Source organism: Manacus candei, unplaced genomic scaffold (genome assembly GCF_025592945.1).
Source record: "Manacus candei isolate 608988 ecotype Guabito, Panama unplaced genomic scaffold, ASM2559294v1 h1tg000060l, whole genome shotgun sequence".
Taxonomy (NCBI): Eukaryota; Metazoa; Chordata; class Aves; order Passeriformes; family Pipridae; genus Manacus; species Manacus candei.
In genome coordinates this window covers 9,535,724-9,558,588 of record NW_026138108.1, presented here as the reverse complement: position 1 = coordinate 9,558,588, position 22,865 = coordinate 9,535,724, and the positions used below count along the sequence as shown (strand labels likewise).

The window sequence follows — 22,865 nt, the reverse complement described above, 5'->3', positions numbered from 1 at the left end:
ATGATTGCAGCAGAAAAATTCCCCTTGTGCTGCTTCAATCAGCATCACTCAAACTAAGACTTAAAAATAAGGAAAGAGGAAAAGATCAGTAGTGAAATAAACAGCCAGACCAGGAGTGTCATGCCTCTTTTTAATTATCCAGACTGGACAGTGTTCGTAAGATACAATATGTTTAGAATGAGCTGTTGGACGGTAAAGTTTAGAAAGCATTTACAGCTAAACAGATAAGAGGTGCTATTTTTATATTGACATAAACTATTTGCTGAACTGGTCTGGAGTATCTCCTTTGATTGCAGCTAACCCTTATTCGATTTACCCAATAGCAGATCTGAACTTGTTCTCATTTTTCTTCTGCTTCTCTTTTTACTTTTTAAAAATAAAATTCACCACATTTTCTTCCAGTTGAAGTTATGAACCAGCTTCACAGCAGGAGGGATATGGCATCTCTTTAGGTTTTCTGTGATGACTACTTTTTCACTTTATGTCAGCATATTTTTTGATGTCATCATTATGATGATATGACATTAGGGTTATCTACATTTTCTATTCCTTTTTTTTAAAATAACATGTCATTGTTTCTTCCTGAAGATGCTTCAGCCATCAAGATAAGCGTAACCTTTAAATTAAATGAAGGAAAATGTAGTTTGAAAAAGACTGAGATGTTTCAAGAAGGTCTGGAACAGATGATACCAGGTATGAAAATAAAAATGCAGGTAAGCAGGTTAGAGCCATAGCTCAGGGGTTATCAATGCTTTCCAGATATGAAGTACACCATAAGCAAGGCATAGAGGACTACAGGCTTTCTGCTCTTCACTGACCTCATGAAATCACAGTCCTTCCCAGCCATGATTCTTGCAGTAGTTATTTCAGATCACAGGACTTCCTTGTGGCATCCCTGCAGTCTTGCTAGGAAAGCCCTTCTCCTTTTTTGTTGTAACGTGGTAATAAATTCTCAGTAAAATCAAATTCTTTTCATTCTTTTACTTTCTTCCTTTTCTTTTTATCTTTCTGTCTGTCCCTTCTCACCTGCTTCTTACTACCTGATGCCTCATTGAAGAATCTCCTGACCTTTTATGCTGACTCTATTGTCAAAGGGTTATTCTTCTTTTCCCTTGTTTTCCTTTTATACTTCAGCAGCCCTAGATGGACACAGTGAGGTCAGCTCTGTTCCAAATCAGAAAGTACAGTCTGCGAATTTACAAAGTGAGCAGAGAAAGAGGAGAAGTACATATAAAAAAATAAAATCAAATAAATGGAGCTGGGAAAAGGAGTCATTAAACAATATGATGAATTGGTGTGTCTGATTGTTTGTCCGCAGCAGAGTAACAGTGAGAAACTACCCTAGGTGCTCAGTGAAGAGTTATGTACTCCAGAACCAAAGCTTATTCCGGGTGTTTTCTTTAATTAAATATTATTTCCTCATTGAAGCCATGAAAATGGTCTCCAAATGTCTTGTGTATGCAACCACTACTTAATTTAAACACCATTATAAGCTCATGTGTTATTCACATTCTTTATATGTGTACAAAATTTCTTCCCTTGAGTAGCCTGCCTGACGCAGGCAGTGTCGTGGTTTTAAGATGCTTTGCATAGTGCAAAGGCAATTCCTTAGAACCTGGTAGCAAAGCCCGGGGAATGTGGTTTGAGCACTGCAGCCAAGCTCCCATCCTAGTGATGATTCAGACGGGCTGCAGTGCCCCAGTATCAGCCTGGCAGCACATCTGTAGGTGCACAGGAGTCACAATTCTATGTTAGAGTGTGCCAGTAGAAAAACTGGCCAATCTTTATTTACTGGCATGTGGAGGTCTTTGTTTCCTCTTCTTTAACTCTTCATGATGACATATTTGCTGAGCACTGGTGAATGTTCAATAACATAGCCAGCCAAGCTTCTGCATCCTTTAATTTTGTTCATACAGAGAGACATAATTCAGTAATGGAGAGCTTCCACTATGTAAACCTAACATGCAGCTCTGGCAAGAAAGTTCATGGAGCCCTCAGTAGACTGACAGCGACTAGAGAAATTGTTATCACTGCGGACTTTGAGCTTGAAACAAGCCGGAAGGAGGTGACAGGTTGGTTGGAAAATAATCCAAGGTGCGGTTTGAAGCTTCTTGCTGTTTGCTCCTTAATTTCCGTATTTTTTCACTTCTATCTGTATGCAAAATGGTAACAAAAAGTATCTCCTGTTTTGAAAATTAATGGTTCGGAAAGAGTGACGGATGGGGATAGTTTCAAAGATTTAAGGTCTGCCCATGGATTGAAGTCTTGCAGTCTGATTAATTTTCTTCCAGCTCGTGGTGTAGTCCTTAAGGATTTCAGACTTGTGCACAGAAGTGATTTCTCAGTGATTTGCACTGGTTGGTGTTTTGGATTGGGTGGGTTTTTTTGTGCACGGTCACTTATAGCAGCTTTCACCCTTGATGCTTTTCAGACACGTGTGATGTGCGCTGTGCTCGGAAGAAGACTGAAAAGAGGTTCCGCAAAACCATTCGAACCTTGCGGAAAACAGTCAGCAGGGACCAGTTGCGCATCCGCGTCTCTGGCATGGACCACGAAGTGGCCAGAAAGTCTCTCAGGCCCTCAGAACCACAGCAGTCCTGTGGTGTAGGACAGATGCATCTGGGTAACAGATGTGGTAAGTTATGTGTGAATTAGGAACAAACCATCCATGTGCGTTTTACTGTTTCGCTCAGGTGTGGTGAGCTTGGAGGGATCATGGGATGCTCGTCCAGGAGAGAGGAGGGCTGTGTGTGAAGTGGAGGTTACTGTTAGTGCTACTGAGATGTTTCTCTATGTGTTTATTGTTGGCAATTGCTGCGTTACAGAGTAGAATAAGGGTTCAGTGCATTGCACCTTGTTATAGCTGATGTACAGCCTGCAATAAGCTCAAAGGTAGAAATCGTGGGAATAAAGTCAGGCACCAATGGCCTTGACATCACCAGTGTTATTTTTAAGACTACATTTAATGTTCAATGTAACACTGTGTTTCTGAACTTGTGCACGTTTCATCTCTCCCTTGTCCCTAAGAAAAGGCTGTGCAGAATTTGATACAGTCCTGTTGGCTTTGCCCCTTAAGCTCTGAGCCCCAGAGAATCTTCATGACTGAGTTATGAATTCATGGGGAATAGGGGTTTTATAGGCCAGTACTGAGAAAAGTCTTAATTATCATGGCACTGGAGGGCACCACCGTAATGCAGTCCATAATAAATGCTTCCAAAGCACAAAAGTTAAGGAGAGGGGTCAGATGTTACATCTTAACAGGGGCTAACAACCATGACAGCTAATTCAGGCTGCATGGGGTAGGCAGCATGTAGGTGGATTGTCGATCAGCAAGCCTTTAAAATGCTTGTCAGATTGAATTAGTACGTCTTCCAGCAGCAACACATTTGGCCTAAGAATAGGTTTTCCAATCCAGTTTTGCTCACTCTAGAAAAACTTGGATTTGTAGAACAGAAAAATTGTTTAAAACATCTGTGCGAGCAAGCAGGGAATTAATCAGGAATTCTGTCGGAAAAAGCTGGAAGTTTTCTTTTCCATTTTTTTTTTCTTGTAACATTGCAGTAAGTCTGAAAAACTTTGGAAAGTTCACCAAGATGAGTTTATGTGGGTGTTTTCAAGCTATTGTGTTGGATGCTGGAGGGACACACTGAAAAAATCTGTCTCAGTCCATTGTACAGAGCACAGTATGACTGAAGAAGTTTGTGTTTTCATCTGGAAAAAACAGCAATGAGTAAGCTAAAAATACTGCAGGTAGAGAAGGCAATGTGAGTTACAAACAGAAGTTGGAACACCAAAGAAACACAATTTTTTTTAGGTAGCTGCAGAACCAGTTTAATGTCTCAGTACAAGTGAGAAGCATACGTGGCATTTCTGTGCCTTTAGAGAGAAAGGAAGCTTTTGGGGAATGCCTGCCTGGAAAACTGGTGTGGTGAGCACAATAGCCTGATTATGGTTAAAGCAGAGTCACTGAGCATATGAAGACAAATGTTTTAAAGAACAGCTTGCAAAAGTTGGGCCTCTTCTGTTTCTGAATTGGTGCCACAGTTTGCTCTGGATATCTTAAGAGGTGCTGCTCTGAGCAGTGAAATGAGTGTAAGATCCTCTGTGGGTCTTGTGCTTTATGGTTCGATTTGTTCATGCCAAACAAGGTGCAATCACTAAATCATCTTCCTTTCTTCAGCTGAAGTATTCAGACCATATCCTTGGGTATATTTGGTATGATCAAACAGGAGATGGAGTTTGCACTACAGCCTTTCACTTGCAGGGGTGCTGAGAAGGTTTCTCTCCTTCCACTTGCATGTTCCCTGCTTATTTATGTTAAATGTACAGAAAATTAGTGCCTTTGAAACTTCTCTGCATCACTTGTCAGATTGCTGGGAGCTGGACAGACGGTTCACTAGTTGCTGAGAGGACACAAAAGTCCCCACAGAGGCTGTATTGTTACGTACGCCTCATTTCCTTAGAAAAAGCTGATTGTCCCAGGCTGTATGGTCAAGGCAGGACTGGGGGCTGGTGCTGCTGCTTGGACTGCCAGTCAGAATGAGCTGAGAAATAGACTGGGGAGAAGAGAATGGAGTAGGAACAGTGTGTAGAAGGGGAAGAAGCTTGCTCAGGGACGTGTGTGGAAGAGTCAGGGTGGGTTTTTTTATTTTGATCTGATTGTTTTGCAGAGCTGCTTGAGAACTTCTGGACAGGATTGAGGCCCTGCTTACCTAGATATGCTGATGGTTCTGGGGAGAAAGGGACTATACAGCAAGAGGTACTAGGTCAGCAGATGGATTCAGTGCAGGTGGTGGATGTAGTCTCTAGACAGAGGACTTTGGCAAAGAGATTTTGCTCAGTTTGGCTGGAGGAGCAGGAAGCAGTGAGGGAACAAAGTAAGTCACAGGGACTTATAAGTCTTCTATGATACAGTTAATGAGTAAAATGCAGGTTTTAGTTCATTGTTTTCAAATACTTGGGAGTATGGCTAGGTTAGATAAGGTTTATTTATTCAGACAGTCTAGTGCTGATGCTTTTCCTGTGGTAGACTTATCCTGGCACAGCACTGTCTGAAACATTATTTATATTTGAGCAGTGTAAGAGGGAAATTCCAGCACCTGCTCTGACAGCTTTTGTGTAGGATAACTGGCCTGCAGTTGCAGCAGCAAACTAAACTTCATTTGGTTTCACGCTTCTGGAGAGGTAGTACTATTCCTGATTTTCTTGTCTTAATTCCCACTGTCTGTGGCAGGGCACAGCACAGAAGGAAAGCTTTAGAAATGCACCAGGAGCAGATTAGATGTGATTTCCAAAGTATTTTGATGTGCTGGATGGTTGTGCATGTGTGTCTGCTGTTCTTTAAACAGTTATTGACGGTAAAAGGGAATTCACTGCTGATTACAGGCATAGTGTCTTTTATTTCAAGTTTGCTGTTCAATGTATGGTTCTGTTTGGGATTTCCAAGTGCTTTAGAGGTTCAAGTGTTGCATTTGTCTGCCTTATGTGCGAGTTCTGTGTCAATAAGTAATTGTATTCAGCATTGATTAATTAAAGTTGATTAATTCCATGAAGTCCTGTGCTTCCAAGGAGCAACCAGTGGTAGGTCTCTAATAATGGATATCACAGGAAAAGCATATAGCAATATAGAACTTTCATCAACCTTCCCAGAGAACTGGATTCTCATAGGAGAAGTGTGATCTTTCCACACTGAAGTAAATTTTCAGGTAAAGAAATGCATATTTGAATGACAGTGCTTCAAGACTGCATGTGAACTGTCTGAGGATGCTGGAAACACTACATGCTTCCTTGAGATGAGATTTGTCTTGGGGAGAATGCAGTTTCACTCACTAGCCTGGCTACAAGTATCCATTCTCTAGTATGAGCTAGACTTTAGACAGATTTAACAGCCAAAGGACCAGCTGTTTAAATACTAATTCTTTATCAGAAACTGGTTTACCAAAAGCCTCCATATTGGAAGATAATAAGTTCATATCTATTGGGATCCTTTTGCCCTCAGGGACTTTCCACTGAGGAAGAAACAACAAACTATTTAACTGCTTCTCTGTTGCTTAAAACTGATCCTATGGAGTTGAAAGTACACCTTGCCTGTTCCATTTGATTTTTTTTTTCGTGTTAGACACGCCAGTGCTTTAAGAGATGGAAAGAGGCAATGAGAATTACCATTTCCTGAAAATGCTGCATAAAAGGACATGTGAGCGTGTCCTTGCTCCACAGTAGCTGCAAAGTGGGTTCTTCCAAAGAACTGTCACTTCAGAGAAGAGCAAACATGGGCAGCACTGGCATAGGCACTGCTCTGATGTAAACCATGAGCAGCTTCATCTTGCATGGGAGGTGTCAATGCTTTTCCTTGCTCAGCATTCAGCAGTTTTGCCCCCTGCAAATAAAATATTAACTTATCATCCAAAGTGACATTTCGAAGTTTAGATGTGGTATGGTACTGGCATTGTAAAAGTATGAGAGGGAGATTTAAATAGAAAAGCAAAATGCTGCCTTCCTTTGCACTTGTTATAATTAATAGTCGTGTTACACAGCAGAGAACTGTGCTGCCTTTCTTTTTTTTTTTTTTTTAGAATTTTTTGAAAATCCAACAAGAAAAAATGAACTATCAAATGGGGAGAAAGGGTGCTATTTTTCTGCTAACCTGCCTACTCTGACAGTTATAGATTTAAGGCATAAATCCTCAGAATGCATAACCCTCTCATGTGACCTAAATGTGTGAACTGCTAAAACACAATAACTTAAAGGATGCCGCTTCAGAATCAATTTGCATCCCTTTTTGGCGATTTTCCTTATAAAGTCAAGGCATCATTCTTAAGAAAATGGTGAATTGGTGGATCATGACCTCCTTTATGAGGTTCACCTTCTCAGCCCCTGAGATACTACAGCGTTTGTCTATAGGAGCAAATGCTCAAAGGCTAATGTGTTGAAAAGAGGGGAAGAGCCTTTAAATGTCTTTGTAACTGTTAATCCTGGTTCCCTGTGGGCCCCTCTCTTCCCCCCTCCTTTTCTTCTTGTTTTTGCATCAGAAAACCTTTCACTTTTTTTTTTTCTTTAAAACAGCTGCATGAGACTCCAGACCAGGTTTTTAATGGGTATTGAAGATAAACAAAGACAGTGGCTGCAGAAATGAAGTCTACTGGAGGCAATTGGTTCTTTTGTTCATTTGGAGAAAAACAATCAGGTTTCTGAAAAAAGAGCAAAGCCAACCAGTGGAATTGTGTTTTAATGTCATTATTTGCAAATCTTCAGATCTAGTTTTGACTGGGTATTTCCCATGTGTCGGGTGGGACCGTGCAGTTTTGTGAAATGAAGCTCATAAACTTCTTTTTTGTTTCATTTAAACAGATGTCAGTAAAGGTCAAACTTCTTAGAGGTGTTTCTTGTGGATTTTTTGGGGGGGGGGGGTGTGTGTTTGTTTTGTTTTGTTTTGTTTTTTTTTTTTAAGAGAAGGTTCATCCTAGCTTTATGCACAGTCCTATGGATTTCTGGGATATTATTTCTGTGTTGAAATAATGGCCCTATAATTAATGTTACTATAATTGAATCTAACACTAAATCTATTTGTTATGCTAAATTGGGCCCTGGTGAATGCTGTGAGCTTCTAAACAGGCTTTCCACATTACCCCTGCTCTGTACTCCAGTGTTACTAGATGAGTGGCCTTTATTTGAAACATTTCTAGGTGGAACATGAGGAAGAACTTGGAGCATTTTACAGGGAATGTGTTTGTGGATCAAATTGTCTGGACACTTTTACCACTCTGAAAAGTTTGGCTTGATGTGGTCACGTGAAGAAACTGATATATTTGAGAGCCTGAGGCATTAAAACTTGGACATCACTTGGAGTAATTCTAATATTTGCACTGAATAATGAATATTTGTTAGACTGTAAATAGCTAAATCTGTATCTGGGTGTATTAACCTCTTTTTCTCATATACACATAGGATCTATCAAAGCCTGAAGTGTTTGGTGTGTCTCAGAAGAAAGTTATGCTGCTTCATAAGCCAGTCACCCCTATTGTAAAGGCAATTAGTGTTCCCCTCACCTGCTCTGTCTTGGAAGGCCCCTCCACATGCTGGGGCTCTGATAGTGATAAGCAGTGATTTTGGGGCAGAGGGTGGCCAGCTGGGGTGGTGGTGTCCTGTGATCCCAAACCATGTGGGCACACAGAGCAAGCCTGTTGCTCATCCAGCTGGGGTCCTCTCTCAGCCTGTTTCTTCTCCAGCAAGATGCTGTTGCCCAAGCAGATATTCTTCATTTTAATCTGCAGTTCGTACTGAAAGAGCTGAGGAGATGTTACATGGCCTTTAACGTTGGGGCAGCCTGTCCTGTGTCCTCCTACTTGATCCTTTTCTCTCTGCAAGCTAGTGCATGGCTGTAACCACCACACTGTACACAGCTTTTTCAGCTGGTTTTGAACACCCTATTACAGTGGTGGTGGTGGCTAGTTAGCCTTTTTTTTTTTTTTAACACAGTTTTCTTTCTGTTGTTGACACCTTTTAGGAAAATCAAAAGAAAATATTTGATTTGGTTGGTTCAGATCTAATTGAAAAGTTTTGACCCATACTGATTTTATACAGTTCCTGTGTTTCACTGTCTCAGCCCTGTGTTTCTTCTGTGGGGATTGTCACAGGCATAGCCCACCATCCTGCTGACCTGCCACTATGCATCCCTGGAACAGTTAGTGCAAGTGGGAAATGGGGCCTGAAGCACTTGGAGTGTAGCTCCAGAACAGCTTAATTGATCTCAGATTAATATCAACCTTCTCTCAGTGCACAGAAACTGCTACATTGCAGTTGACCAGATCTAATACTTGTGTGACCATAGTCTTTCTATCACCTTGCACTTTCTCTAGCAATCCAGCAGCTGGCAACCTAATTTGGGTTTGAAACCACAGACACAAAATGTCAGTGTTAGATGTTAGATCTGATATTTTCTTTCTTGTTGTTAGTTGATGCATGTGAATGTACTATGATGGGGAATGAGAAAGTTGCGTGGTTTATGCCCCAGTAAAACTTAACAAGGATGAGGAAGGACAAATAACTTGTTACTCTTGCCCCAGTTCTCAGAATCCTGGAACCCAAAAATTAGCTGGAGCTCACAGTGTGTCTCAATGTGGAGGTAAGGCACAGAAACAGACCACTGGATGCTTCTGCCCCGTCTTTTCCTCTCAGAGTTCACTCATGCAGTGCATTTAAGGATGCCCCATTTGGAGGATCTCAGTGATGTATGAGGAGGTCTTCTTAAGTTTGCTTCCTCAATGCAAATTTTCAGAAAGTAGGCACTTTGCTAAATAATCCTGGAAGATTTAAATTAACTCAGTTTTGTTCCATGGGGAACTCTACAGTTTTACAACATGTGGTGTCAAGGCAAGTAAGCTGCAGATAATAAAGTTGTCAAGAGAGATCTGATGGGATAAGTTCTCAAATGTAACATTTCCACATAAGTAGTGGGTTTGATTTCTGCCTGGGACAGGTTTTCTTTGAGTTCTGATAGCTGTCCTACTGTTATGCTGGACTTTGAGCAACTTCAGGAAACCTGAAGTACAGTTCTAATGTTGAATTTGTATGGTCAATGTAAAGTAACATTCTGTTCAAAACACAGAACAGAGATACTCCCTCTCCCAAGTGTAAAAGAAAAACCCCAAACCACTCCAAACTTGACATGTGATTAAAATGAATGTAAAAGGACAGGCTAAGGGGAGATAGCAGAGAGCAGATAGTTTCTAGTGAGACCACTCAGAGCATGGATTTCTCATAGAACTGTGGAGTTTTTTGAGGGAAGCAGATATGCACTGGTCTTTCCATTGCTCCAGGCTTTCTGAAGTCAGTAGCCACTTCTCAAAATCACCTTTACTAACCTTGATTGTCTTTCCTTGTCGTGGAATTGTAAATAGTGCTCTTTCCTTACCTTATTTGGAGTGCTGCAATGAAAGCCTTAATTCATTCATGTTTGTTGAAGTGCACAAAGTGTACAGAGATGAGTGTTCTGTAGGAATGTTTATAAAATGGAGAAAGGCTTGAAAAGTGTGGGAGCAAATGAATGTGTGTCCTTATGAGGGCAGAAGTGATGTGTGGTGGAAATAGTTAGAACCAAGAGCTAAGACTTCCTCAAAAGCTTTCATTGATAAGCTACAGAGCATTGCTTAACCTGCTGTATTTTATTTTTAAGCTAAAGAGGAACACTGACTCTTCCACGCAGTGTATCAGCCATAAACAAAACTCTTCATCATTGATCATGACCGGTAGTTAATGCCCTGCTTGTTGTTAGTCATATATCCTGAAATGAAGCCAAGGCCAATTTAACTTCCTAACAAAACAGCTATTCACTGAGTGATTTATTGGAGCTATAAACTAAAACTAACAGTTTATTATCGTAACAGGTCTTAAAAGGACAGAATTTTTCAGCACAGCTGAACAACTGCAACAGTGTTTTGTGCCTTTCCAGAGCAGGGTAATTATTAAATACTGGCACTGAAAGCCAGTTCTTTTGTGAAAAGTTTGAAAACCAGAACTTTTCAAAGACACTTATAAATATTGCTGGGCTTGTTAGATAGTATTGAGGTGTGTGTTTTAAGTAAAATCAGTCAGATTTAGCGTTCTCCATGTACCACACAGAACACAACAATCCAGTGCACAGATAATTATCTAAGATCCAGTATCAGAGGAATGGCAAGAATATTTCTACTTTAAAAGTCTTTGAGGCATGCATAACGTTTAGTTTAATGAATTTACCCCATTACTTGTGGTGCTCAAGGTTCACACCACAATATAGTAATGCTAACGGTTATGAAGTATGAATATTCAATTAAGATTAAGATTAAAATACTTATAGAGATCTGGAAGTACATTTTTGGCCTCTTAGGTTCAGTACTAAATTATTTCACTTGAGAGGAGTCCAAGAGCTCTTTAGCTAGAAAGAGGAGATAGTCAGTATACAATTGCACTGTGCAGATGAGCAGAAAGCACTGGATGGGCCGAGTGTCCAGTGTGGCCTTGCAACAAAGCATGAAATCCATTCCAGCTCACAGAAGAGCTCACTAGCACCAAAGGTTACCAGTGTCTGTTTCTGTCTGACGCTGTACATTGGATGCATTGAGTTCTGTTAATGCTGTTACTTGTGTTCAGTTCTGAAACCCTGGTTCCCACTTCCCAAGGAAGGAGGAGAGCAGTTTCACCGTGAGGTTTCAGGTCCTGTGCAGGCTCAGTAACATGCCTTCATCTGCAATGTACAGATTGAAGCAAGTGTGTCCTTCCTCTTCCAGATCAGTGCTCCCCGGGTGAACATTCTCCTGATGGCTTCAAACCGTGTCTGCCGTGCCCCCTGGGGACATACCAGCCTGAAGCTGGGAGAGTATCCTGCTTTCCCTGCGGAGGAGGTCTGACGACAAGACATAGCAGTGCATCCTTGTTTCAGGACTGTGAGGCCAAAGGTAAGGTCGAGATTTATTTGATGAACTGTGTTACTCTGAGGCAAAAGTAACTGGCACTGCTCCAAGCAGGGCATTCAGAGAAGGATCTTTCTCCTTTCAAGAATCAGTCCTTCCATCAGTCTCTGAGCTGGCTGGCCTGGCTTGGCTTCAGGGAAACTCAGTAAAGTCTCAATTCTTTCTGTAACTGATTTTTACACAAGACCTTAGAAGGGATTAGGACATCTACCTAAGTTGATCAGTAAAGCTGTTGATCTGTGAAGAGTCATATAAAGGAACAAAAGGAAGAAAAAGTCTCAAGACTTTTTGGGTTTTAAGTGCAGCAGCAACACGAAAATGTAAAGGAGGCAATTTCAGTCGTAGTGGATAAGTAAGAAAATATTTTCTTTGTGTTTATAATGGGAAACTGGCTTGTGTTCCTTGGGCTAAACCTAAAAAATGAGCATTCAGCTTAACCCTGTGGCACCTCAGACAACTGTCTAAATTTGATCACAGTGGAGCTGACATGCTATCAGCTCCCAAGGTTTTATCACAGGACTGAAAATTAAATGGGGATCATATCTTTAAAAATGATGGAATTTTGTTAGCATCTTTAGTATCTAAAATTTAAAAAGCTGAAAGGCAGCTATGAAATTGTCTCTGAAAGTGGTGATAAATATATGTGTCTGTGGAGAGAGATGAAATGTTAATCAGTATAACGGTTTACTCAATGTCCTAAAGAATGGGTAAAAGAAAATTGCTTATAAAAATCACTCGAGGAAAAAGTCTTATTAGGAAAGCCACTGCTGCAGAGTGAAAATAAGGTATGGAAATAAGGTCCTGATGCAAACATTTGGTAGTGGTTTGCATTAAGAGCTCTGTCTAGTGTCAGTTAAGATATGTTTACTATTGAGAATTGCAACATATTATAAGAATTTTGCAATATTGTTAAAGAATTAATGTTACTGGTAATAGTGTGATATCTAAAATTTCTTCAGTGAAGAATCACTAAATCCACTAATGGAGTTGTTTCATACTTAATTTTGAAAAATTGAAGTACTAAAAGAACACATTAAAAACTTTGGATCAAGATAAGAGGAAGTGATTTCAGTTTTATTTTAGCATAAACAAAATCAAGTCTATAAATGAGGTTCAGTTTTCAAATTGGAGTGGAGATTAAAGGAATTTTTTCTATTAACTGGAATGAAGAGCTCAGGGATTTGCATGTGGAAGAGGCCACATGAGACATAGAATCACAGATGCAAGAACTATTTGGGACTTTTATCTGAAGCATTTGGATTGGGGCAGCACGTAGGGAAGGATTCCAGGCTGAGCTAGCTTGCAAAGCTCAACAAGACTAGAATTATTTAGGAGTAAGCAGAGCTTAAAAAGAATAGAAAAAAAAGGACTGTGCAGCACAGAAAACTACATTTGATAGTAGATAGTAAATTATTTTGATGTTGAGCTGAGAGAGATAAACTTGCCAAATGAGGTAAAAGGAATAGGAAAATTTTTTTTTTGAACCCCACAAGAAAAAAGAAGCAAGGTAGTGATGGAATTAAGAGCAAAGATAACATATGGCTGATGTTTCTGACTGCTTTAAGTTTCAACACAGTTGATGATGGGCATAGGTACAGAATAGCTAGGCAAAATCAAATCAAAATCCACAAATTAGAGATGTAAACAAAGGTGTTTAGAGTCCTGTATTCTCAGATTTCAGTAAGAGAGGAGAATCTTCTTGTCTGCATGCAGGGAACTAGGAAAAAATTTGCAAGTCTGCTAGAAAGTATTTCCCCCCTACGTCTGTCTATCTCTCATCTAAAACTTCCATAAAATCTGTTGTGTTTATGGAAGAGCTGGTGTTGTTGGAATGGGGCCTCACTTTGGTGATGCAGGAGGTGCTCTCAGCAAGCCCTGTGAGGGGTACAGCTCATGTGTCTTGCTAACATGATGACTTTGTGATGTGATGAAATGAAGCAGCAGCAGAGCTGGTGGAGGTGACTGTACCCTGAGTCATGGTCTGTTGTTGAAGGACAAGGTGACAATATACCAATTTAGTCAGTAATATTGATACAACGTGCCCCTTGTAGAGGACCAACATCTCTCACCTCTGCTTGGGCTGAGCTGCTCTCAGGGCTGTCCAAGATGCAGCAGCAGTGCCCATGCTGCCTGGCATGAGCAGGCAGGGAAGAAAGGTTTAGTTAGTATTTTCCACTGACAGTCTGTCTTCCAAGTCAAATGCCTGTGGCTAGACCATTTGGTAACACGCTGTTCTACTTGGTGTCCTTCTTACAAAATCATGGTGGTTATATTCACTCCCCCATGTCTTTTATTGCTGTTTTCACACAGAACTGCTCTATTGTGTTGCATTTGGGAATTCTAAACTTGCACAAAATGAGCTGATAAACTGAAATTTGTTCAATTACCTCTGCTTTGTTGCCCTCATTGTTTATGAATATGGCATTTCAGTTGCTGAAATTGTACTAGGTCATATATAAATCTATAAAGTCATATTTTATGCTACTGCCACTCTTTTAACCATGATGCATATTTACTTACTGTCCAGTTCAGTGTTCACCTGGCCATTTTTATAATACCACAACTCATCGATGTATTCGCTGCGCAGTTGGGACATACCAGCCTGAGTTTGGACAAAATTACTGCATTGCATGCCCTGGAAACACCACTACTGATTTTGATGGGTCAACAAATATAACACAGTGCAAAAGTAAGTATAGGAAGATGGTTTTGATGATCTCTTACCATTAATGTCCAGAGTGGCCCTAAGGGCAGAACTTAGCGTTGCTCTAGGGAGCTTGGAGAGAAGGCAGAGGTGTTGTTCCTCTTTTGCTGCCTGCCTGCATTTCACCCCACATGACTTACTGAGGTCTATGAGAGACCATTTCTGCAGACTGATTCCATCATTCTTGTATGGTAAGTGATGCTTGTGTCTTGCCTGTTGGTGCTGGATTGCTTAGGATCTCGCTATTAAATCTTTTCTCCCCTCATATAACAGAGTTATATGTTCTTGGCACCCTGATTTTTTTCCCCCTCCTATTAAAAGGAATAAGGAGCGGGCTCACAAAACTTAACAACTCTAGTAACCATTTCTTCTTAATAACAGCCTTTGAAAAAGGCAACTACAAATAGAACCACTGTTCTAGATTTATGGTAGCTGTAGTGTGGGAAGCTGAGGGTAAATTAAAGAGGGAAAATAGAGGGCAGAGAGGTGACTGCTCAGAACCACCTCTGGAGACACTTATATACACACAGACATATGCACACATACCTACACAGAAATGTTTTTCTGGAGACTGCATGTCTCTCACTTATAGAATCTGTTCCCTGTCCATGTCACAGCCACACATCACTCTTACAGGGCTGTAGTGCCCAAACCCTTATTGCTGCACAGAGTTGGGGAGCACTGGCAAAGCAATCTGCAGTGGGGTTTACCCTCTGTTACTGCCAGCAATGCTATCTGTGCAGAGAAAGGGCCTGCTGCAGATATGGTGACTGAGCAGAGCACCTCAGGCTCCAGTTTGACCTCAGCTGGTACTTGTATAAAAGTTCTGCCTGGTATAAGCAAGTGGAGCATCCTTGTTTTACCACTGCTGTGTCTTCTTACAACTGCCTTGTCTTGCTGCTTGGCTATGGCTTCGTCCATAGCACCTGCTGTATTAACAGGGACTAATCTGTGTTTTTATATCTCAACATTGATTAAAACAACCAGGCAGAAGCAGGCAGCAGTGTGAAGAGAAGCTGGCAAAGAGAACTGTACCTGCTCCAGCTGCAAACAGAAAAGTGTGCCCGTCTGTCACCCGTGTACTGTTCCTGACAGTGACTGCAGAGGAGCTGTGGGATGCTCTCACTTTTCCTTGTCTTGCATACCATGTTGCTTTTTCAGACAGGCAGTGTGGAGGTGAGCTGGGAGATTACACTGGATATATTGAATCACCAAACTATCCTGGGGACTATCCTGCAAACACCGAGTGCACTTGGAACATTAACCCACCGCCAAAGCGCCGTATTCTGATTGTGGTTCCAGAAATATTTCTACCAATAGAAGATGAGTGTGGAGATTACCTGGTGATGAGAAAGAGTTGTAAGTCTGAAATATCTACAACACAGGCAACACTGTTTTCTTACATGAATTTCTGTTTACGTAAACTAAATGTAGCCTGGCTGGCCTCTTCTTAAGGGTTGAAATTTCTTTAAATGGCAAATTGAGAAGTCCTGTTTGGTAATGCTGCTCCATAGGTTTGGGTGAAAGAAGGGTGCAAGGCTATGATGTGTCAGTGAACTCTGAGAAGTTGTTAAGAATGGGTAGATGGTTCAAGCTAACTAACCATGTACTATGCTGAGCCTAGTTCTAGACTAGATTAGGAAAGAGGAGATGCTTGCTAATCCCCTGAAGGTGCCTGATATGTGAATAAACAGCTTCAGTTTCTAGTGTAGTCATGTCCTTCAAACAGTAGGCTGTTTCTTTTAGGAAAAGGGAAAATATTCCTTGACCAAGAAGTCACTCATTGATGGCCTGCCATCCACTGATGGCCTGCCACATTTTGAGGACTCTTCTTACCACCAGCAAGCATTTTTGTCATGGTAGTGTAACCTATTTTCTAATTGTTTGCTAGTGTGAAGCACTGTCAGATAACTGCCTATTGTGTGTTTCCTTTGAAAGCTTCTTCCAACTCAGTGACCACGTATGAGACCTGTCAAACCTACGAACGCCCCATAGCTTTCACTTCTAGGTCTAAGAAATTGTGGATCCAGTTCAAGTCGAATGAAGGGAACAGTGCCAAAGGATTCCAAGTTCCTTATGTAACATATGATGGTAAGTGGGTGTGAGCAGCTGAGCCTGTGTGGACCAGAGCAGCTGCAGCAGTGCAGAACTCCACTCCCCAGGCAGCAGGGTAGCCCAGTGCTCTCAGCAGTGTCACTGTGAGTTGTTCCCAGTAGCTGTTTTCATTTAAAGCTAGTTAAAGAAATTCTGCATAGCACTGTAGTCTTAAGTGCCACTGTATTTCCAGCCTTCCACAGACCTAAAGAAAGATCTAGGGTTTTGGGCTCTGGCCTGCAAATTGCAGAGTTCAGAACTAGAATCTAAGTTTTATGTACTTTTGTGCCTTCCCAGTTCTGGGTTGCTTCAGGTGGTGATAGTGCCCCCAGTTAGGAAGTAGGCAGAGCCCAAGTGCCTCTGGTTTATCGTGTTGCTGCTACCATTTGTGATCAGATAGCAAAATACCTATATTGAAAAAAAGCTTGAGGGGAAAGATTTTCACCTTGTCTTTGCCAGAATCATCAGAAGTGAAACTGGAGCTGAGGCTTTGCACTTCAGCATAAGTGAAGTGATATTATATGTTCTGTTCACACTGGATTAATGATGGAGGAGTCATCTTTGCAGTCTGCAGAGTTTCATCAACAGTGGATACTGAATTTTCCAGGGGAAAGCTTCCCCCTACCTCCTTTTTTTATCCCTTTTCCTGTGGAAAAAAAGTCAATAGCAGGTTGTGGTTTTTTACAGGTGGGTTCTTGCAGTGCAGTTGGTGGTTACAGTGTGCACTACATTCTTAAGTGCTTTATGATTTCTTTTGCTTATGACAGATTGATGCTGGGCAGCTCAGCATGGTACACTGTTCTCATTGTAAACAGTATTTGTAGTTTCTTTACAGAAAAGCATTTGGAATAATTTCTGGCTGCTAATATGAGGGCCAAGTACTACTGGTTCTTCTGGGGGCAGAAGAACCAAGGGAAGTATTGAGTATGTATGTGAAGTGAACCTGCAAATTACTCTCTTGTGCATTCCCCATAGAGGATTACCAAGAACTAATAGAAGACATTGTTCGGGATGGTAGACTTTATGCATCTGAAAATCATCAAGAAATACTTAAGGTACATTCCTTCCACTAAGCATATTGGTTTTGATTGAAAATGATGTTATTTGGTGAGAGTGAGTTTGCTTCCTGCTCTGATCAGGTCTGTTCCTTGGTGCATTAGATGTGTATGCTCCAGGGAAGTGGGGTCAGTCAGCAGATCCTGATTGTGCAGAGCAATGGATATGAGACCCTTTGCCCAGGGGGATTAAAGGTGGATCAGACCTACTAGGGAAATCTGTGGCAACGATAGCCCTTTCAGTAGACTGTGCTGAAAGGAAGTGGTGGAGCAGACTGAGGGACATGGCATTTAATTTCTTGGGGAAGCACTTGGTGCTGCTACTTGTAGCCTGTAGATTAGCAAAGGTTTTTCCTTCCTGCGCAAAAAATATCTCTTTGTGGATTTCTCTGACCTTAGTTAGGGGACTTGCATAGACAAGTTGAATGCATTTCATCCCAAGCAAACCTGTATTTTGCTGGATATCAGATCAAGTGTGTGTTTCTTCTGTGGTTTGTTTGTTTGTTTGCTGTTCTTGGAAGTATGAGGAGGGAAGAAATCCTGGTGCTGCTAATGTGAAACTCCAGTGATATCACTGGGGCCTGAATGTCAGCCTTGCTCCACTAGTTTCCAAGCCTTAGTACTTAAAAAGTAAAATGCCCATAATCTTTTATGAGTTAAACAGTCATTAAACTTTGGTAATACTGACCTTAACTCCTCTCTGGAATTACTGTAATACTGCTTTCCTTTTTCTAGGACAAGAAGCTGATAAAAGCATTGTTTGACGTGTTGGCACATCCACAGAACTACTTCAAGTACACAGCCCAAGAGTCAAGAGAGATGTTCCCAAGATCCTTCATTCGGCTGCTGCGCTCAAAAGTTTCCAGATTTTTGAGGCCTTACAAATAGTTGGCACTGTACTTAAAAGCTAAACCAGCCCTGGGCATGCACAGAGGGGCTGTGGTAGGTGGGGGTGCTTTCTGTGTTTTACACACTGGCAGAGACACTCCAGGGAAGCTCGCCAGCTCCGTTCTTGGCAGAGTTTGGCTTTCTCAGCTAATATAAATATTTTGGTGAACAAAATTCTGATTCCTTTCCAGCTAATACCCGTTGGGTACCAAGGATACTTCATGGGCCTCTGGATTACAGACTGCCCATAATATCTGTAACTGAATGGCACCAAGCAGAAGTTTGTAGAGCTCTGCCCTGTTGCTTCATCAGTGACTCTAAAAGCTAATGAGGACAGACAAGCTAAGTAGTGTGGTTTGGGATGAACCCTGGGCTGCCATTAATGCATGTTACCTCAACAAAGCTGAGTTCATCTTTGGTCTCGCTGAAAGTGAGAACAGGATTGATGTCTCTCTTAACTTTTGCTACGCAGGAAATTCAGAGCCAACCAGTGAGTCCAAGAATTGCACAAGGTGTAATTTTTTATTTGAACTATGTGTTGTATGAAGCATATGGAGGAATAAGCAAAGGGTTGAATATTAGCTTGAATGTTTGGGGTCTGGCTCACACTGCGTCCATGCTAATGACCTGTTTGTTTAAATGGAGTGATACCAGAATAAACCAAGGGCACCACAGCATCGGAAAACAGGCCCTGACCCACTGAACACTTCTATTTTGGGCTGTCTGCAACTGTTAAACCAGATCAGATTCTTTGCTAAATCCCAGTGTTGTCCCTGTGCATAGCTCTGGGACAGCACAAGGCATCTTCTAAGTAGTGTAAACCTCTGTTCTCTGAGCACCTGCAGTTGAACACAGAAGCCTGATTTTAAATGCAAGCTTTACATAGATTGTGCTTTTGTACATCACTGTTTAAACCTGGGTAAGGTATGAGCCTCAATCCTTATATTCCTCATTTTATCTGAGCACCTTGCAATGACCGTGTTGAGCAGAGAAGGGCTGCTTTCCCTGTCTGGCTAGAGAGAAGGAGAGGTACAATGACTCAGCCAGACTGTGGCCGCAGGAGTCGTCTATGGCAAAATGCCGTTCAAGATTCCCGAGCTCTGTGTCCTTTTCCTCAGGCTCTGTTTCCTGTGTGAGAGAAGGCTATTCTGAGAGGGCCTCTAAGGAGAACTGTGTTGATCAAAATGTTGTCTCAGTGCTTTTCTGTCCACACTTACATGTCCTCTGGCTGTGCAATCCATTCCCTCAGAATAATGTACCTTGGGGGCCTTCTGCTTTGAAGGAAGCTGGCTGCAGTCCCACACATTTGCAAATGGACTTATGACTTCTGTCTTTTGGTCACTGGCCATGCCAAGGGGTGCAGTGGACACCAAACTCCCTCTCTGTGCCACCTTAGGAAAGGTACCGGCACTTCACAACGTAGCCAGGACAAATGCTCCCTTTCCTAGGGTGTGGAGTCAGATCTCCTGGGTTTCGTTGCATTGGTATGTGGTATTTGACTGTTGTATGTGAATAATACCACGTCCACAGTGTGACAGAGGGAACCCTCATCAAGAGTCGGGGTCTGAATCTCTTCCCTGCACTGTTGGGAGCAAATGGGTATTCCCAAATGCAGCCTGGCTGATCTGCTGTGCCATGGCAGCCCTGCTCTGCAGCGTGAGGCAATGCAGCCTGTGTGTGGTAAGGATATGTCTTGGCCATGGTGTGATGGGAAGGGGCCATGGCTTTGGCCACAGCTGGGGAGCAGAGTCTCTCAGGATGGCACACTGTCTTCCTCTTGCTGCTGCTGTGGAGGAATTGCCGTGGTCTGGGCAGAGGAGGAAAATGATTTGTCCTGCTACCAAGAGAGGGAGAGCTGTGTCCTAACTGGCTGCAGCTGCTGCTGGTGGATGTCGTGGCAAGGTGGTGGATGTCCATTCCAGAAAGAGGGCTGCCAGGCCTGCAGCAAAAGAAGGAAATGGGCTTGGGTAGGGGGAGAACCAGTCCTGAACAGCATCCTGCTGCCTCTGGGGGGAGGGAGGACAGGGGTTTTCTGGAAGAAGGTATGAGGCAGTGTGATTGGTGAGAGGAGTGGCTGAGGAATGCCAAAACAGGCAGAAGGGTGGTGAGAAGACTTTGCTGCATCTGTGAGGAAGTGTACTGTCATGGGGGGATCCCAGGAAAGTATTTCAAGAATTTCCCTCTGGCTGCACAACCCTTACCCCACTACTGTTGGAGGCTTCCCACGCCAGATGCAGTGTGTCAGTGAGTCCCAGTGACCCACCAGCCATCTCTGTGTGGCAGTGGAGCACTCTGAGATGCTGCAGTTCTGCTCTGGTAGTGGGGCACTTGGAGTGACCATGGTGTGCCAATTTTGGGCCAAGCCCAGCGGAGTGGCTTTGCTGTGGTGTCTGTGTGCTCGCTGCCAAAGGAAGCAGCACAGTTCTTGCTGTGTTCCCTCCCAGGAAGGCTACAGATCTGAACGGTTCTGTTGTGTGTTGCTGAGTGACACACGAATCAGTGATTGGTTTCAACAAGGGTTTGAGAATAACCAAAGCTGTGAGACCTTCAAAAGTTTCTAATTGGTGAAATAGGGCTTTCTTGCTCTGTGCATGGGTTACTGACTCGAGCTCTGGGTTCACTGCACTCCACCTCCTCTTGCAGTCCCACAGTTCCAGCTCTGCATGGTTGCCTGGGACCCACATCTCACCTCAGGTCTGTACAGTGGATCTCAGCTTTGCTTCTCTGATGCCCCATGAGCACAGACCGTTTTTGCTGCTGTCTGTGGAAGGAGAGGAGTGTGTGTGTCTGGTGTACGGGCTGAGGGGAAAACCTGCCCTTTTTTCCAGGAGAGTCCTTATTTTTCCGCAGCCCTGTTCATTTTCTACGTTAAAAGTAAATGACTCAGAAGCACTTCTGTTACCCTTGATCTAACATTGTGAATCAAAATTTCCTCTTTTACTGTAGTTCCTGTGTGTACAGTAAAAAGTGAAGAGGGAATTTTTGTTCTTTTAAATGCTGGGAGAAGTGATAACTTGCAGAATGTTGTAAACACTTGGCATTGTATCTTCATAGTGATGGTAGTGGCTCTGTAGAAATTTTAATTTCTACTTTCTATGTGGTTGTAGACTGTTGTGTTTTGGCAACAAATGATTCAAAAAATGTTTAACCTTATAAAACAAGATTTACTTTCTGAAATAATAATTAGCGTTAACTGGGTGACTTAATGTCACCTACATGAGATAAGCATAAGGATCTTGTTCATGACTGTAAATTAATGTAAAATGTTTCAGACTGTTACTCTTGGTAAGAGAAATAAACCAGTGAACTTTTAGTTGCGTGAAGTTCTTGGGTAGTAGTTTAAGTTATCTTTGCTGTGCTAAACAATAGTATTGTGACAAAATTAATGGATGTGTAGCAAGTTTTTGCACATCAGATAGACTTTATTCCGGGAACATCTGCTTACCATAGCATTCTGTTTCATGTAGTATAATACTAGCCTGCATCTATACCCATAAAGATACAATTCTTCACATATTTAGTGGTGCACATCATTCTAGCTAGTATAATACCAGAATTATCCTGGTATTAATTCTAATAATTATTCTAAAAATGTTTCCTATATGATGAGCTGGAGTTAATTGGTTTCTTGTAACAAGCTACATGAAGACAGAATAAACAACTTAAGGTAACTCCAAAGTATTTTATTACTTTGTAGATCCATCTGATTTTTTTCCTATAAAGCTGAAATTGAACACACAAAAAACCCCCACCAAACTACCCTGTTTAAACTTAAAAAGATTAAAAAAAAAAACAAACCAAAGAAAACAAAGAGAAAACCTGTGTTAAGACACAAGTTCCCAGAATATTTTTAAGATTACAACACAGTGCCATTAAATTCAGTAGCTTAAGTTCTTCGAATTAAAAAATAGAATTAAGTCATATGAAATTGTAAATGAGTCAATTTATAACAATAATTTTTAATACTATTTTTCTGGGTTTTGGGATTTTTTGGTATGTTGAGATTATTAGTTGTAGTCAGTCTGCCAAATTTATAAAAGTAATCTAAATATCTTCTCCTTAATTTATTCAATTGCTTATTTGACCCTTTGCTTCCTTTGATCACAATAACAAGAACTGATCTGTATTCCACTGAATGTAGCCACCTGGGCTCATTTGGTGTGGTTTTGGAAGGCACAACTGTGTAATTCAGCTGTTTGCTGTAAAAAGGTGACATTGGTTATTGTGGTAAAGACAGAGGAGTAAATGATATACAGGGATACAGAGGTCATGGAAAAGTATGATGACTACAGGCTAATCACAGCGGAAAACTGTTATTTAAATATTCTTCTTGATATTATGAATGTTGCCAGTGGTGGATTGCAATGATGGACACATGACTGCCCAGATACCCTCCGGGACAGGGAATGTCAATATGAACTATCTTGTGAACTCCCAGAGCAGTGGGAGCTGAAATTCTGACTGAGACCTTTGGGTGTTTACATAACAGAAATAATTAATAGCAAAATACAGAGAGCAAGACTTGAAGCTTATTTAAATCCAAGGAATCAGAGGAGGTCTGCTGTGGGTAAGCAGGAAGGAATGGTATTATGATAATCCTTTGTAACAGAATGCAAGGATAGTGGTCCACAAATATTTCTGAATTAAATAAGCTTAAATGCAAATGCTTCTTCTATC

General features: G+C 41.6%; 1 protein-coding gene across 1 annotated transcript in view; it reads left to right on the top strand.

The window, feature by feature from the left end:
- The window catches only part of SCUBE2 (signal peptide, CUB domain and EGF like domain containing 2), a gene marked incomplete at its 5' end in the record, with an annotated part of 41,879 nt that extends 20,394 nt beyond the window's left edge, over nt 1-21,485 (top strand). Inside the window, 9 exons of the mRNA XM_051803898.1 lie at nt 589-693; nt 1,917-2,072; nt 2,432-2,635; nt 11,265-11,432; nt 13,975-14,136; nt 15,313-15,510; nt 16,090-16,242; nt 17,221-17,300; nt 18,036-21,485. Coding sequence (XP_051659858.1) covers nt 589-693; nt 1,917-2,072; nt 2,432-2,635; nt 11,265-11,432; nt 13,975-14,136; nt 15,313-15,510; nt 16,090-16,242; nt 17,221-17,300; nt 18,036-18,188 — 1,379 coding nt within the window. The remainder of the gene's footprint in view (nt 1-588; nt 694-1,916; nt 2,073-2,431; nt 2,636-11,264; nt 11,433-13,974; nt 14,137-15,312; nt 15,511-16,089; nt 16,243-17,220; nt 17,301-18,035) is intronic.
- Between the last annotated feature and the right edge of the window lie 1,380 nt (nt 21,486-22,865).